General features: G+C 38.1%; 2 protein-coding genes across 2 annotated transcripts in view; one reads left to right on the top strand and one right to left on the bottom strand.

Moving 5' to 3' along the window:
• The window catches only part of ryr3 (ryanodine receptor 3), a 115390-nt gene extending 114769 nt beyond the window's left edge, over positions 1-621 (top strand). Inside the window, exon 108 of the mRNA XM_063495500.1 lies at positions 518-621. Within this exon, the coding sequence (XP_063351570.1) occupies positions 518-613 (96 nt within the window). The 3' untranslated portion in view covers positions 614-621. The remainder of the gene's footprint in view (positions 1-517) is intronic.
• Positions 622-624: 3 nt separating this feature from the next.
• The window catches only part of aven (apoptosis, caspase activation inhibitor), a 37660-nt gene continuing 21483 nt past the window's right edge, over positions 625-16801 (bottom strand). The window contains exons 3-6 of the mRNA XM_063495501.1: positions 4918-4988; positions 4255-4350; positions 3491-3776; positions 625-2154 (exon numbers count right to left, since the gene is read on the bottom strand). Of these exons, the coding sequence (XP_063351571.1) occupies positions 1997-2154; positions 3491-3776; positions 4255-4350; positions 4918-4988 (611 nt within the window). The 3' untranslated portion in view covers positions 625-1996. The remainder of the gene's footprint in view (positions 2155-3490; positions 3777-4254; positions 4351-4917; positions 4989-16801) is intronic.

The following is a 16801-nucleotide window of genomic DNA, read 5'->3' as shown; positions in this document are numbered from 1 at the left end:
GTATTGGGATTATTAGTTAATCCATTTCATGTGGGACCCAGAGTTCCAGGAGAAATTCTGGCACTGCACTCCGAGCTCTGAGGTATCCACCTGTGCAAGATACGCACCAAGTCTCTCCCACTCTCCCATTCTCATTTCAAATAAATGAACAGTCCTTGTGGCAACTATTACAACCACATCAAGTTCAAAATAAGATGTGCTTTTTTCTACGTTGGCATGCATGCATGCAATAACGCAAGCCACAGAAACACCTGTGTCCACGTCTTTCACTTGCAAAGGTGACTCTGCCCCTCTTTAGTAAAAGCAAGACAGTAGCTTCTTAAAGCCAAAGGAGGTTTTTGTGCTGACGCAGATTGTAGGTAAATCTGGCCCTAACAGTTTTCTGAGGACAGAGGTCAGCAAGACTGAACAGTACAAAAAGATCTCGCCATATTACTCGAAACAGTTAATTGTGACTGAGTATAACCAAAACTATGTGCAGTCGTGGCCCCTTTAAATCATTCCCTTCCCTTTTCAGGAGTCATACGTGTGGAAGATGTACCAGGAGAGATGCTGGGACTTCTTCCCCACTGGAGACTGCTTCCGTAAGCAATATGAGGACCAGCTGGGTTAGAGCGGGCCGCCTCGTCTGCTGCTCTGAACCCCAATCTCCACTTTGCGTCTACCTGGAAAAAAGACATTGAACTTGACTTCACCCTGTTACCAAAACACACACCGTCATAGTGTCAAAAAATGTAAAGAAGAAAAAAAAAAAATCTGAATTCTGACACAAACGCAAAACATAACGACTCTAAGATTTACAACTGACGATTGGACATTTCGGGTTTGCGTGTTCTTCGTTGTTACTGAAATAGTCTCCTGCCACTACGCCTCTTTTATGCAAATAATTCTTTTAATTCTGATTCACATTGCCTTTTTTCACTTGCTTAACCCCAACCTGCTGCACAATTTGTTGTTTGTAGACATCTGATAATTGTGAAGGGTTACAGCATGACAACTGAATGTCTGAATATGCACAATTTCTAGATTACCGCCAGGATGTTACTGTCACTTCCTACCCAAACCACAAGTGAATGGATGTGTGCTGCTAGTAATGATCTAGTTAACATCCAATGAGTGAGACCTGATTTGCCTTTCAAAGCTGGTTCAAACCTGTCTGATGACATGAAGATGGTTCTTCCAGGACCAGAGACAACTCTCACTTTAGGTGTTTATCAAGTGCCGATGTGCCTTATGAAAAAAAAAAACTATGCAAAAGAGAAAAAAATATCATTTTTGTCCCTCCTAACACAAGCAGTGCTCTGTTCTGGATTAGCTACAAGCAAATTTAGGTAAAGCTAGTTTTGTGGCTTTTACATTAAAAAAGAAAAAGAAATATTTGTTGTATAATATCTAGATGATCCTTGTGTAAATGTTGCTTAGTTTGGTTTTGTTCCTGAACTGTGGTGTCCTGCCCACCTGCACTTGTTTCTACAGTAGAGGAACCCCACAACAAACGGACAATTAAACAGCAAAACTTGGTTCGAGAATTTATTGACGACAAACTGGTTACCCGCTCTTGTCTGGCCATTTATATGTATGTAGTAGCTTTGGTAAACTGCATTTCTTTTTTGATGAGGGGGAGGAAATGAATAAAGTCAGTGACGCAGTGAACCAAACGTGTCGTCTGTGACCTCTTTCACTACCCGTCTGTCACCATTCCTCTGAAGCAAAACACTCCAGAGTCAAACTTTCACAGGGAACAGAGAATTCTCTCTGAAACAGGGTGTGCTCCAGGAACGTTTTGACACACTCTCACAAATGTTCGAGATGTACTGTCCCAACCTCTACACCTCCAAAACAAAACATATTGCCTCTTACAGCACAGGGGGGGGAGGCAGGTCCGTGTGAAACGAGGAAGCATCAAACTTTAGCATCATAAACTTCCAGGTGGACGTAATTTTTCAAAGGATGGAAGTTGAAGCGATTGAACTGCCATGACCAAGTTCCCTGAGGGTCAGGAGATCATGCTGTCGAGCCAGTCCTCCAAGTCTTCCTCAGTCATTTCCTGTTTGCTGGGCGCAGACTGTGGAGGTGCGATGTCTTTGTCCTTCACCACCTCCATCTTCTTCTCTTCTGTTGGCTTTGCTGTCATGTCTTTCACTTCCTCACATTCTGCAGATTAATAACATGATGGGAAACACATTTTTAGTCTTTCCTCTAAACTTACCTTCTGCTAAGTAATTTTAACTTTATTATCTGTGCTTTAATTACACCACATGTGAATATTGCAATCATGCAAAGCAGAAAATCAACAACCATCCAGCGTCTCTAAAACTCAGTAACATTATTATATTTAACATACTAAAAGTGTTAAAACATTAATAATTCTGTGTGGTAAGTTTTCAGTGCAACTGAAAAATTTGCTTTCAAGAAAATGTCTTAATTTGCTGCTCTTGCAGTAATAGCTGGATATTTTTCAATATGTAAAGAACAACCTGCTTAGTCTTCAATTTTTTTTGCGTTAACATTACGCTTTAAACATTGCCCAAAGTAACTTGTCAGCACAAAAGGCGGAAGATATCATCCTTGGTAGCTTATCTCATCTCTCTAGTAGCTAATCTAACACCATGTGTGTGGGGGGGGGAATCCTAAAATTGTTTGTTTGTTTTTTTTGTTTTTTTTAAAGAAATATTTTAAAAAAATTGTATTTACATGCTTAGGTCCACGTTGCCTGACCGCCTGGCAGGGTAAAAATAATAAGCAATCAGTCTTTTACGGCTGAGGGGTAAAAACTAATTAAAATAAAAATATGTAGGAAAGATCCTTAGTGTTAGTATTTTTTAGTTGGGTAAAATTTTATTACATCTTGCCTAATGAGCCATTGATGGCTGTTTATTGAGACTCTGGATGTCGGTGAGTCAAATGCTTTCAAAAAGCAGTTTTTCTTGTAATACCTGTATTGATTTTTCCAAATGTTGCCTACGACACATGACCGTCATACAATAACTAAAAACACTAAAATGAACCCAATAATCTAAACTAAAACAAAACAATTTCAACAATAAAAAAATCCACTCTGCAAATTAGCTGAAACTAAACTGAATTAAAAAAAACAAAATATCAAATGAAGTAAAAACAAAAACTAGTCAATCCAAAATAATAAAAAATAATAATATAATAACTCTATTAAGATCTATAGCTATCGAATCTTTAGTCCCAAAGTTTCACAATGGCCACTTTTAAGGTTAAACTGCTAGCATGCCATGTTTTGTTTATTCTTTCCAGTTAAAAGATTATGATCTCACGCAACCGTCAAAAAGATATATGTTGTGCACGACAAAGTAAATATACAGTATATATTATTAATGAATTTCTTTCTTTACACTAAGCTAACTGAAGCTTACTATTCTCCACACAGACTCAAGAGCGACATTAATCTTCGATATTTCCCCCAGGCTATCCCACATCGCTCAACGTGCAGGGACAGACTATCATTAAATATACTTGCCCTTCTCTGTAACAGCGCTCTCCATTTCTGCATCACCTGACACTGGTTTCTGTAAGTTGAGCAGCTTGTCCAGCTCTTCATCAGCATCATCCACCAGAGTCTCAGTAGCAGCAGCCGAGGAAGAAAGCTGTGAGCCTGAGCCCCCCACTGGGTTTGCATCCACGGGGACTTTCTGGTTGATGCTGAGGCTTTTTGAAGCTGTGGATGGAGGTGTGAATTTGGACATTTTTGGCACTTCCTGTTTAGGTGCTAGAGTCATACTGGGCAGCTCTACTGGTGCTGAGACCTGAAACAGGTAAAGTAAAAAACAAAAACAAAAAAATTGCTTGTGTCATGAATGTCTCTGATAAAAACAAAGATACAGAAGCCATATTTTCTTTTTTCTCAGAAGGTAATCAACACAGTGTATTAATCTACTGCGTGAAAATAACCAGACATGTATCAATAAATACAAAAAGGTCAGTCTATTGTTTTAGTTTTTTTATATATACTTAATTTAACCTGACATGCCTCCATGCCATATCTTGCAACCCTAAATCCCAAAAAGTTGGGATGCTGTGTAAAATGTAATAAATGAATGTAATGATTTGCAAATAAAATCTTTTGTTCACAGAACATAGAAAACCTAATTTTCTCCATATAAACATATTTGTGGTTAAAGTTTACCTAAGCAACTGTGTTTCCTTGCGTAATTTGTATTTTCTCCTGAACAACACCCAACCACAGTGTGCTGGGCATCAGCTAACACTGTGCGAGATACTTGCCTGAATCAGCTCGGGCTCCAGGTCGAGTTTCTGATGCAAAGGCACTTCTTGAAGAATCTGGGTAAGAGCTGGGAGGTCCAAAACAATCCCTGCCATCTGGAGAACAAATGAGAACACAGACTGCAAACAAATGTTTGTATCTACAGAGTTTAGGTGAGTGAGAGAACTATCGGATTCAAAGTCTTCATAGTAAATGGATGAACTTGTTCTTTTGTCCAACATTAAGCACATGAACACTGTACTACAACAACAGTATGAATCTGATATCTTAATCAGAATATTCAAGTGATTTGAATTCTTTACATTTGAATTCTTTTGGACTTAAATGTGTGTTCACAACCCTAGATGGGGACAGGTAGGAATAGAGCAACTGGAAGCACAGTATTAGTTCACCACAGTTCACTGAATTATGAAGCTTACTATCAAATAGTTTTCTAAGGACTAAACAAGACAATCATCCAAACAAGTTGCCACTTTACTACTCCGAGTCAAGAAAACTGACAGGTTCACTTCAGTCACCAGGATTTCTCGTCCGTCCATCATATTATGACCAAAGTAAACACAGCTGCAAGAGCACTTTTGGCTTTATAACTGCTGTGTATTTTAAAGACGTAAAACCCCATAAATCAATTTTAAAAAGGAGCGGTGGTGATATAATTTTACCTGACTGATATCAAGCTGGTCCATCTCCCATTCTTTTTCCTCTGCAAACCGGAAATGCGTGAACGAATCCCCTGTAAGAAAACGATGCACAGAAACAAAACGTTTTGGCGTTATGACCACAGCAGTGTAATCCCCAAACTATCTGTTAAAGCTAAAACTCACAGACACATTCACTTTCACATTCACAAACACAGCTCCTGCCTCTGCAGAGCTTGTGCAAACCAACCGAGTGGCCTTCATGTCCACAATGTCTACGATGTTTTTCTCTGGAAGGCAAAAGCTTTGTGTAAACTCTTGATCAGTTTGAGCGTTAAAGCAGAGCTAGTCTGATTTCGCAACATTACCGGTCTGAGGGCTCTTGTCACTACAAAGACACTGAGGATGTATTATTAATAAGCGCACAGCAGCGGTGCCACACACTCAGCAGACAGATACGCAGATGAACAAATGAGAAAACCGTCAAGATGAAACTTGTGTTGTTTGAGTGTAGCACAGCGCGCGAGGAGCACAGAGTCAAAACACAACATCCAGAACAACAAGGACACATGTCAGATGTGAAGCACCACTCTTACAGCTTCTCATTTTTGCATGTGGTTATTTCCACAATGTTCCAGGAGGATGTCATTTTGCTGGAATAACAGGTCGCTTGTAGAAATTTTTACACTACATAATGGAAGGCTTTCTTTATTCAAACTGAAATCTAAATATTCTTAAATCCCACAACATTTTTATCCTTCCTTTGTGAAGTAAAGAATGTGGGGATAACCTAAAAGTAACAGCTCATCTGAGATAACGCAACACTTAGCAGAACTAGGACACATCAATTAATCAATGAAAACAGTGCTAAAACCATCAAAAAATAAAGTTAAAACAAAAACTCCAGAGGGTATAAAGAAGTCTAGTTTAAGTTTATTCCACTTAAAGGAAAATTCAAGGTTAGACACCTGCTATAGATTTCAGTGTTAAAAATGACAGAGAGAGGTCTTGGAGAGAGTTCTGTCTGATTTATTATACACATAATTATTCAGAGAAGATATCAGGGACAGGATGAATGCTGAGGGGAGTGTGGTATAACAGAACACTCTATATTTTTTTCTCTTTTTACCCTTTTAAGTTTACATACTGGCTAAAAAAAAAATGAACTGGATGACAGATTAAAATATGCTTGGTTGCTAGCAAAAAAAGGTTTCATGCAAAAGTAGCACAACTGGCAGGCTCCTGTGTACACAACTTTTTTTTACCTGTAAATGTCCATTTAAAAGCATTGCAACCAGAATACAATCAGCCAGCTTAGCATAAACAGTAAAAGGAGGAAAAGGAATCAGTTAACCTGGCAGCAACTTGTAGCTAACTAACATGTTACAGCTACAAACACAGAGCACCCCTACAGACAGGCATGCTTCAAGCCCCTCCCACCACTAGCAGCTGAACACATGAACAGCAGCACAACAAGCTTGGCAAAGCATCTTAAAGCCTGAAACCCAGGGCTTTATAAAAAAAATAAATAAAAAGATTTCTGAGGTCAGTAAAGCTCTATTTCAACAACAAAAGTATTTAAGTATTAAACAATCATAGATGTTGTACACCCTTAACATTAGCTGTTTAATTATTAGCAATTACCCACATTTTCCATCTGTTAAATAATGATTAAGGTTTTGTATTTTCTTATTTATTTCTATTTTTATTTCTTTAACTTATTTTGAAATTTCAATTGCAGGAAGTTGCAGTAAGTAAGTTTGCTTCTTTTAGTTTAGTTTTTATTCTTTGAAAATGCTTAGTTTTAGTTTAGTTTTTCTGCTCGTTGTAAGTATCATTTTATGGGCACTGGGCTCTGTCACTGGAGACAAGATTTAAGAAATCAGTATAGGTATTACAATAAAAACAGAACTTTTTGAAAGCAGTTGCCATGCAGCCTTGTAGACTGTGGTCCACAAGACTAAAGTTTCAATAAACACCATCCAAGCCTCAAAACACAATTGTGATGACAACACAACACACCTAACAAATAGAAAAACTAAGGATATAAATTATTTGTATTTTTATTTTGTTTTGTTTTTTTACACCTATGTCTAATTAAGAAGTAAAAAGCATTTGAGAACAGCTCTTAAGAGTGGGGTCTGTCTTGCATTATGGCCACTGTGGTACTTATAGTTGGATCTTTTCTTTACAATATTTTTTCTGTGTAGTTATGAAATAGTAAATCATAATTTTGTAAATCATCTGAAATCATTGACAGATAAATCAAGCAACCCTGGGATCCAGGAAGTTTTCAGCAACTTCTAAAAAAAAATTAAAAAATTATATACATATCATCAATAATCATCAGTTGACCACAAAAGTATGATATTGAAAATGAATCAGGTGATATTGGCCTCAAGTACACAGACTGTGGTCAGTCTGCCACACACAGATGGACAGTCAGTGGGAGATCTGACAGAAGAGCTGCAGTCAGATGCAGCTTCTCACTTTGTTATTCTGCCCTCTGCATATTGTATTATGGACACTCTGCCTTCAGGTGTGACCATTAGCACCATCTGCAGTTGTCAGTGATTTGTTGTTCAAGAAGCAAAAGGAGGTCAAGAAGGAGAAAATGCAGGAGGGCTTTTTATCTTCAGGCTGAGTCCCTGCTGTCAAACAGGGTGAAGATGAGTTATGAAAAGGAGCATTACTGAGGTTACAATGACAGTGAAGGAGATGGATTAAAAGAAAGGAATGGGAATGTCAGCTTTATGTGACGGCCGTTTGAGAGTACCTTTATGTTGGGACAAAGATTTTCCCCTTCACTAGGAAACCGTGAGAAAATAAGACCGGGATTTGGTAGACGAGAAATCGAACCACATCACTGCTGGCATCTTAAACAGATCAATGATCATTTGCTAAAAATATTCTGCTAAATCAGAGGAAACCATTGCTCAGTGATAAGATCAAGAAACAGCTGCCAGAATGTAATCACCAAGCTGTGAGCTGAAACTCAAATGAGCTTTGCTAAACTATCTATTAATTACATCATTTATATTTTTTTTAAAGTACTCTTCACCTAACTACACAGGAGGTCTACTGACCCTTTAAAATAAAGCTATGTCGCCATGCCATTGAAGAACTTTGTGTTATGTGTCTTCTACCTTTGAGTCTCTGTGCCACCACAACTGATCTGGTATTAAGTAATCAGCTTTAATTTATGAGATTTAAAAAAATGTTTTAACTGCTAAGGAATTATAGCAATTTATACATAATCAGTTATTCACCAGCAAGGCCACCATGAGGCAATGGTATCTACTCTGATGTTAGAATATACCAAATTGCATAAATGAATCCTTTATGAGCTAAATTTCAGACATATCTGCAGATTATTTTTAACTAGAAGTGATCTTCTGCTGTTTTTATTTCCCATTATTTAATTTTTTCCTATCATTTAAGGTTTTCATCACGGTTTTTAGGACTGATGCCAGTCAAATTTAAGGAGCCAGTATCATTTAAGTGTGTGTGTGTGTGTGTGTGTGTGTGTGTGTGTGTGTGTGTGTGTGTGTGTGTGTGTGTGAGTGTGAGAGAGATATATATACATATAAGCTTGTAATCTTAGTTGGAAATATCCATCCCCACCATGTGCTCAGCTGTGATGATATTCTGCTAAATGCACCATAGAAATGGCTGCTGCTCCCTGAGCTCTGATCTGCTGAAGGTTTCTTCCTGTTAAAAGGGAGCTCTACCTTTCCACTTTTGCCAAGTGCAGCTCATTGGGTTTCTCTATATTATTGTGGAGACCACACCATACCTTCAGGTGGCTGTTGCATAAACTAAACTTAGGTGAACTGAAAAGCTAAATTTGTACTAAAACATAAAACTGTCCCTGGTTAGCACTCTCCCTCTTTTTCTGTTTCCTACTCCTCTCTGCTTAACATCCCGTTCACTCAGTCTCCTTCAGTCCAACACAGAGATCTGCTGACAGTGGTAAGCTGCCGGCCTCCTACATCTCAAAGCCCAGTGTCCTCCTGATCTGTGTCCATGGAAATATCATTGCATGTAATTCAGAGGCACTGATACAACCATGGCAACTGCTGCCAGCAGGGATGAGAGAAACTTCTGTCAAACCTCCATAAGACACAAAAAGAGAGGAGGAGGACATAGAAGTGAGACAACGAAGAGAATGAAAAAGGCAGACTTTTCATTTCAGCTCGACTTCAGTACCCTGATGCTGTTTTCAGAGTAGAGTCTAACATCTACAGGGAATGTGCCGCCTCAGATGTGTCACCCAGCAGTGTGAAAAACATGGCTGGTATTTTACTAAATACTGGTACTATGATTTAGTTCACATATAACAATAATATCTGGGCTTCATTTGAAACTTTTTAGCTGTACTAAAGCTGCCACAGTGAGCTTAATTATTGATTAGTCAATTAATTATTTTGCCTTTTTAGTATTTTCAGAAGTGAAAATCCACAAATAGGAAACATTTAGTCAGTTTTGCTTGAAAACATGCTTTAAAGGCTTAACTAAGTTAAAAATAATCAATAGTACAAAATGCATTTAATTAACTGTTTCTCAAACTCAGTGCTTGAGTTTTGACATTTTCAGAGAGGAAAAGGACCTTTCAGGTTCCAGATGGAGATAAAGTATTTCTCATCAACCAAACTTCATGAAGCTCTTTTTTCTTTTTTCAGATTAAACAACTAAAGTAATATACCAAACCTATATGTTGCTGTTCACTCTAAAAGCTACTTACAGAGATGCACTGATTGCAATTTTGTAGGCCAGTTTCCTTTTTTTCCCCTGCCTGTGTAGATTTTCTTTCTAATAAGTGTAACTGACAGCATATACAAACAAAAATAAACTTTTCCTAAATTTAAAATGTTATTTTCATATTAAAATATATTATTAAACTTTACTTTCCCCCAAACTGCAATAAGTTAGCTCATTTACCAGTATGTTTATTAGAATGTCTACCTTTTTTTTCCTTTTACACTCTTAATAAATAAATGATTTTCCTCATAATAGTTTTGATTGTTTGCTGATACCGAGGCTGCCGGTTGGTCGCTAGCTCTGAGCTCTGGCTTAATTTAGCTTTACCTACTTTTCGTTTGTTATGTTTTATAAATGTCCATGTGAGGGTTTTTTGTGTTTTTTTTTTACTTACAGCATTAAGGATTTTAAAAACTTTATTTAGGCAAAATGAATTAGCTTTAATGTGACACTTTTCTATCAGATTTCTGCTTTCTTCTAATCTGTAAAGTATATTCATTTATGAAAGTAGAGGTGTGCTAATTGTCCGTCCTCTAAAGCAAACCCAGTAAATTTATATAAATCTGGTTGTTATTTATTTTTTTTTTTGGTTGTTATTTTTGATTGTGTAAGATATTGACAACACTTTTATTTATTTATGTATTTACAGTTATTCTTCCTTAAAAAAAATTGATAACTACTATTATTACGGTATGAAAACTGTTAATACTTTCTTCTGTTGAACGGTGGTAGTACTTACGTGTGGGCGACATGATTTGGAGGTCTACGGTTACATTTTTAAAAAATTTTTTAAAAAAAATTAAAGTATAGCCATGTGATTGTTGGGAACCAAGAGTAAATATTACATGAGCTGCAGGACATTTTTAGTCATTTTCAATGTTTTATTTTTCCAGATATGTTTTACTGTGTTATATTTAATCGGTGAAAGATAAATTTAACTTTGGAACCTTTTCTTCATACTGTGTGGAAATTCTGTTAAATGCCATGAACCTAACCCATGCCAGCACATATACCCTCACTATACACAAATGATAAAAGATCAATTCAAAGTTCAAATGGTTGTCTAAATGCGTAAGTCTGGCCAGTAAACCTCGGTGAGTTATTCTCAGAGAATAAACACTGCTTCACTCATACCGTGTGCTAAGTGGCTTAACTGGCATTGTGTAACTTTTTGTATAATGTGGTATCCTGTCTCTTGACATCTTGCTGGCTGAACCCCATTTTAACAAATGAGGTTTTCTGCTCGCAACCGCAGCTTTGCTGAGCTATCTATGGCCCACTCTCATCTTTTATATCTGGGATGTGTTGTTCGCTGTCGTTGGCTTAGCTCCTGCCTTTCTGTTCCACTCTGCTCTTTTCCTGCTCTACTCAACGCCACTCTGCTTTCACCTCACCGCTGTTCATCTTCACCCATCTCCTGAGATATGCTCAGTGCGACAGTCGAGCTTTGGTACAGTCACGATAAAGACAGGCTACGCTGGATCTCTGTCACCTGGTTATAAGCACGATGAGGAATTGAGGAAATGCGTATAAACTGTAACAAGACTGCAGCTTTTCTAACCTAAAAGTCACATCAGAGAGTGGTGTTTTAGGACTTTGACATGTATTTCTTTATTCATTTAGTTTGTAACTTCTCCAATCTGTCTATTTGTTTCTTTGTTCTGTTTTTATATGATTTCATATTAAGTGTATTCTTGATACACACAGCCTAAGCAAAACAAACTATTTGAAGACATTTCCATGATCCCCGTTAAACTGGGACAGAACTCTTAACATATGTTTTTTTATGGTCAAGGTTACTGTGGTTGGTTTTGTGATGCATATTATTCACATTTTTAATGGAGGTAGAAAAATGTTAGTATTAAGTATGAATAACTAAATAAAAAAAATATCCAAACATAAATTAAAAATGCTATTTGATCAAGAAAAAGCTTTTCTATATTATTTAATGTCAATACATCTTCATTTTCTGACTATATGTTCATAGATTTAGTGTTCCTAACCTTAGTACCTTAGTCTAAAGCAGGAGACTTTCAACTAGGTGAAAGGAAATGATTCCTTTCATGATATAGATCATATGGCAGCTGGATAGCATAGTGGTAAGACTACGCGCCTTTGCAGCGGGAGTCGTAAGTTCGGCCCGCATCAGTGGGGTGTGTAAGGGGTTACATGAATAGGATGAGGGACCTATGGAATCTTCTATACGACGAAACGACTAGTAGTGCGCTCAGTGTTACAACAGAAATCAAGTTCTTCCCTGATTGATGAGGTACAATACACATGCTATGGCAAAGGGGAGCAAGGACGACAAATAAGAGGGGAGATATCATCATCACCCCGACCCGAGATTGGGTACCCCAAGAAGAAGTGCGAGAGGAACTGACTTTTCATGGCAAAACCTGTACAGATCCTCTGTAGCTGGTTACCAAGTACTTGCTACTAATATCACAGATACAGACAATCATCAAACTAGTCATATAAAACGTGCTCTAGCATTAAGGGATAATCAGTATCTCTTCTACCCGTTGACAGCTGAATACAATCATAATCCCACAAATGTCCTGGCTTGTATTGATTTCTGTGGGGCCCTCCAGATGTTACCTCATCTGCCTAAGCAAGCCAAGGTACACGACCAGATGACACGCAAACACGCACACCCTTGTTAACAGGACCACACCTTATGTATATAGTCTTCTTCACCAACCAAAATCCGCTCACTGTATAAAACTGTGGTCTGGCCTTAACCTTGATTACTCTTCTTTGCTGGAGCAGTGACTGGCTGAACAGAAACAGGAGGGATATGTAAGGAGATGCAATACCACTGTTCAGTCTCCACTAACACTTGCAGTGAAATGTTGACATTTTATGTGACTGGAAGAGGAATACACACATTCCCTGCTCGCCCTTCTGCCTCCATTTGCTACGAGAGTAATGGTGTGTGATCAGTGAATGATTACTTCTCTTTTAAACTGGCTGTCGTGGCAGATCCTCACTTGATAAGAGAGGAGATAAAGCAAGGCAGCTCATAAAAAACTTAAGAGCAACTGAGTGTTGTTATTATTACAACAGTGACAAATCCCATGTGATATGTCTTTGACAGTGCTAAGGGAGACAGACAGAATGGGAAATCTAAGTAAAGAAATGAGAGAAAAGGGCTGAAGGAAGAGGAAAAAATGACGTCTAGAAGGGTGAAAAATGAGATGCACAGATTACAGAAAATGTGCAGGAAATACCGTTTAGAGAAACTCCAATTTGCGATGTGTGAAGCTGATTGTCTTTCTGAGAGCCCCAGCACCTCCAGCATGCTCCCTGTCACGCCTTTTTAACCAAACCAATTAGCCCAACATGACATGGCGCTGAAACCCAACTACGCGTCGATAAATCACTGTCTGCGCTAATTGCAATTAAAATCCCGAGCAAACCAGGCGAGACAATAAAGAGGGCCGAAGCTATTTACTCTTAACTTTTAATGGTTATTGTGTGAGGCTGTGTTTATGTCAAAGTCATATCAGAAGAGCTCCAATCCACTCGAGGCTTCGTTCTCATTAGGCATGTATTTTCTTTGGCATGCGGCTTGTTTGGAGGTAAGAGGCTCAAGCTCGAGCACTTCTCCACAAAACTCATCAATCACATTTAGCATTTGATGTGAATCTAGTTTAATTATCCCATCACTTTCTTTCATGGATGTTATGGTAACAGTAAGTGCTGTTTTTTTTCATATTTTTATAAAATGTGGATGCAGTTTGATAACACACAGGGTTGTTCTCCTGTAGGACATTTCAGTCTCATAACCACTCTATACATTCACATGCTTACAAGACGTTGCAGCTGTATTTGAGGAGATTGAGTAGGTTTTATAATCTGTAAAGAAAAACTCCTTTTTAGGAAAGACGGATCATTTCAGTAACTCTAATGTAGCACTTTTGTCCTTCATGCGCTTTGGGAAATTGGTGAAGTTGTGCTAAAAACAAGGGGAAAAAAAAGTATACTCTGATAAAACATCCACTTAGCAATACATTATCTTCCATGAAGGTCATGATGTTCAGTGGCAGGTATTTTATCATTTTGTCCACAGATATCGGTGATGGTAGGCTTACTGCATAATGCAACATGACAAATTATATCCTGCCACAGAGGTGAATCATTACTTCTGTAGCAGAAGTGGGGAAAAAAACATCATGTCACAATATCGTGATAGTTGTCCATGGTAACAGTGGTATCTAAGGTTTGGCACAATGTTAAAATTTTCCAGCCTTACACGGACATTCCAACACCTGTACACTGCCAAAACTGGCAAGCAAAACAATCAGGAAGGCAAACCTCGCAGTTTAAAAATGAACAAACAAGGGGGAAAAGTGTGGTGGAATCAGAGAATAATAAAATGCAGTAGGTAGCTCACGACAAATGTGTTGGACACAGGAGTGGAAACTTCTACATGTTCTATTGCACAACAACTCTCAACTCAAAATCAGTGCAATGGCAAAGAATGAGGCCCTAGCTTGTAGCTCCATTCAGCAGTGGTGCTGAATTAGGCCCCAGTTGAGCAAGCTTAGAGACTGGTCGGTGACAATCTGCCAACCACCAGTCAAAAGAGTAAAATGTGAATTCCCCTACAAGTTGGCAAATGGTTGATGAAGTGCCACTCTTTCACTTGTACCTACTCAGCTCGACTCTATTGATGGTTTTGATCATTTTCCATTACAATTGAGGACCACCTCAGTGTGCTTAGGGTCATTATAGCAACATGGCCGAAAGTTGCATGATGTCATTTGGATGCGTCACATGCCACAACAATCAAGGTGATGGTATGGTGATCATTGAACCAGTGGTGTTTGTTTGCAGCCATTTGCCTCATTTGATTTCTGTGAAGGAGACGTTCTCATGACTCATTGAGCGATGCCATGGACTGGCCAATCTGTGGCATGCAGTCTGTAAATGTCCCATTTTCAGATCGGCACAGATCTCTTGAAACCCCGGCTCAGTAGGTCCTAAAAAAAAAAATCAGCACTTGGTACCAGGTATTATCACCTAATGGAAACCTCTAAAAACTGAGTTGAGTTATGTAGGTACCAGTGAAAAAGGTGAAATCGGATTGAAGAACTTTCACCCTGAAAGTAAAAATTTCGCCCTACCGCTGCAGCCAACACGTTTCAAAATCCATAACTTCAACTTCGATACTGCTTGGGGAATAGCTGGGGGCAACAATACACCCGTACAGAAGGGTAAACATCAATAGTCAATATGTTTAGTTTAATCAATCATCCAACCATGCTGGTATCGTGATTACACAAGATCTGCTAACTTAAGAAGAATACTGAACAAAGGCTGCAAATGTGTACTTATTCACTGTTTTTTGGTGTTTAGGAGTGTTTTACATTTTATCCTTTTTACTCAGCTTCAGTAATGTGACAAATGAGCTCTCTAATTTGCTTCCCCTCTGAGAGTTTGTTCTTTTTAACCACAACTTAATTAACTTCCATTCACTTTTTTCATTCTTGATAAAAAAGCACCATGCATCATGTCTTTGGTAGCTGTGATTCTGGTAAATCAAAGTGGCCAGGGAATGTCTTTAGAGCCCCCGGATGTGTTAAAAATGGTAGTATTGTCTTGCAAAACAAAGCAATACAAAATGTTCCTGTAACAAGGTATTTTGTTCTACTTATACACTAATCCCACTCAGCTGGGTGCGCTGCTAGAACTGATTTCAAAGGGTGAAATTGGTTCAAAATGTATAAAGAGCCACAGAGCCTCACCAAGACCAATAATAAAAAACAAAAGCTGTGCAAAAAAAATTGGCCGGTTATCATAAACAAGCAAATGATTTATCAGGTTCATCAGATAATATTTTAGGTGTCTCAATTAGCTGTCAATAAGAATCTAAATAAATCGCAGGAAATTAAATAAAATGAACAAAAACCTGAGAAAGAGATCTGTAAGCATGACAAACTGATACATCTTTTTGTTTAGTTCAGTTCTAAAATATTAAGCTTTTCCTCACAGGCACAGCATTACTGGCATTTCTTCTACTTTTACATATATATAAAAAAAAGACAGTCTGAGGGTCAGAGAAGATAAGAATAATACACCCACTAGCAGCTAAATAAAGACCCGTGGACTGCCTTAAATAAAGACTAAACTGCCAGAAAGCACAAATGTTTCAATCCTTTGAAGGCTTGAGCGGATGAAATGTGACAGCCGCTGCGGTTCTTAAATCCAAACAAGATGTCCAGAGCAGCCACACCAGTTGATATATTTGCTTCAGAAATCCCAAGTTCCTCCTTTCTTGTAGTAAAGTCATCAAAACTGTCCGTGTGTGACTGAATCATGACGCTGCAGTCTCATTGACACAAAACACACGCCACCACCTGCACTCTGTAAAGATGCACTTAAACACAGTGAGTAGAGTCATTCATTGTAATGCACAAAGACATGAAAGATTTCTGTTCACTGACAAAGCTGCTGCTGCAGTGAAAAGAGTTTGTGTGTTTTATGACATTCCTTTTTTAAATTTTTTTTTATCAGTAACAATTATGTTTTAAATCACTGCCATGTGGTGTCAGAGTATGTTTATCATTATTAGTTAATTAGCTCCCTGATTTCCTTTCCTCTCTTATCTGCCATTTTTTTGTGAGTTCCTTCTTTGTTACTGCATGTTGGTTAACTTTCACTCATTTGCTAAGCACCACCACAAGTAGGAAACAGTGACTCCAAGTCACTGTTTTAAATGTGCAGGGGGATCCATTCAGAGCACCTGAGGCTTCAATAAAAATATTGATATTTGGGGTCAGAAGAAAACAATACAATATGCTGGGTATCAATATTTTGCCCAACTTCTATTCAGTGGTGCATCACTCTTGATTTCGTGTCAGCAAGAATGTGTCTGCATTATTAGGTCAGGGTTATGTTCCTTTGCGGACTTGCACAGAGGCAGCTGTGGACACCGTGGTGCTTTTATTATACTAGTTTTCAGTCTAGTGGGAATATATATGTATTTGTAGTTTAGTGTTCTCCTGTAGCGTAGTGTCTACACTTGGTCACACTAAGGCGAAAAAACGAAGATTACATTTTGTCAAAATTGTAATGATTCAGCAAATAATTCTACTAGCCAATCTATCTGTGGTCACACCTTGGTGCCCTTTTGTATACG

This window comes from Pelmatolapia mariae, linkage group LG15, assembly GCF_036321145.2.
Source record: "Pelmatolapia mariae isolate MD_Pm_ZW linkage group LG15, Pm_UMD_F_2, whole genome shotgun sequence".
NCBI classification, from domain to species: Eukaryota; Metazoa; Chordata; class Actinopteri; order Cichliformes; family Cichlidae; genus Pelmatolapia; species Pelmatolapia mariae.
The sequence above is the reverse complement of the archived record's forward strand: the minus strand, read 5'-3'. Positions and strand labels throughout refer to the sequence as shown.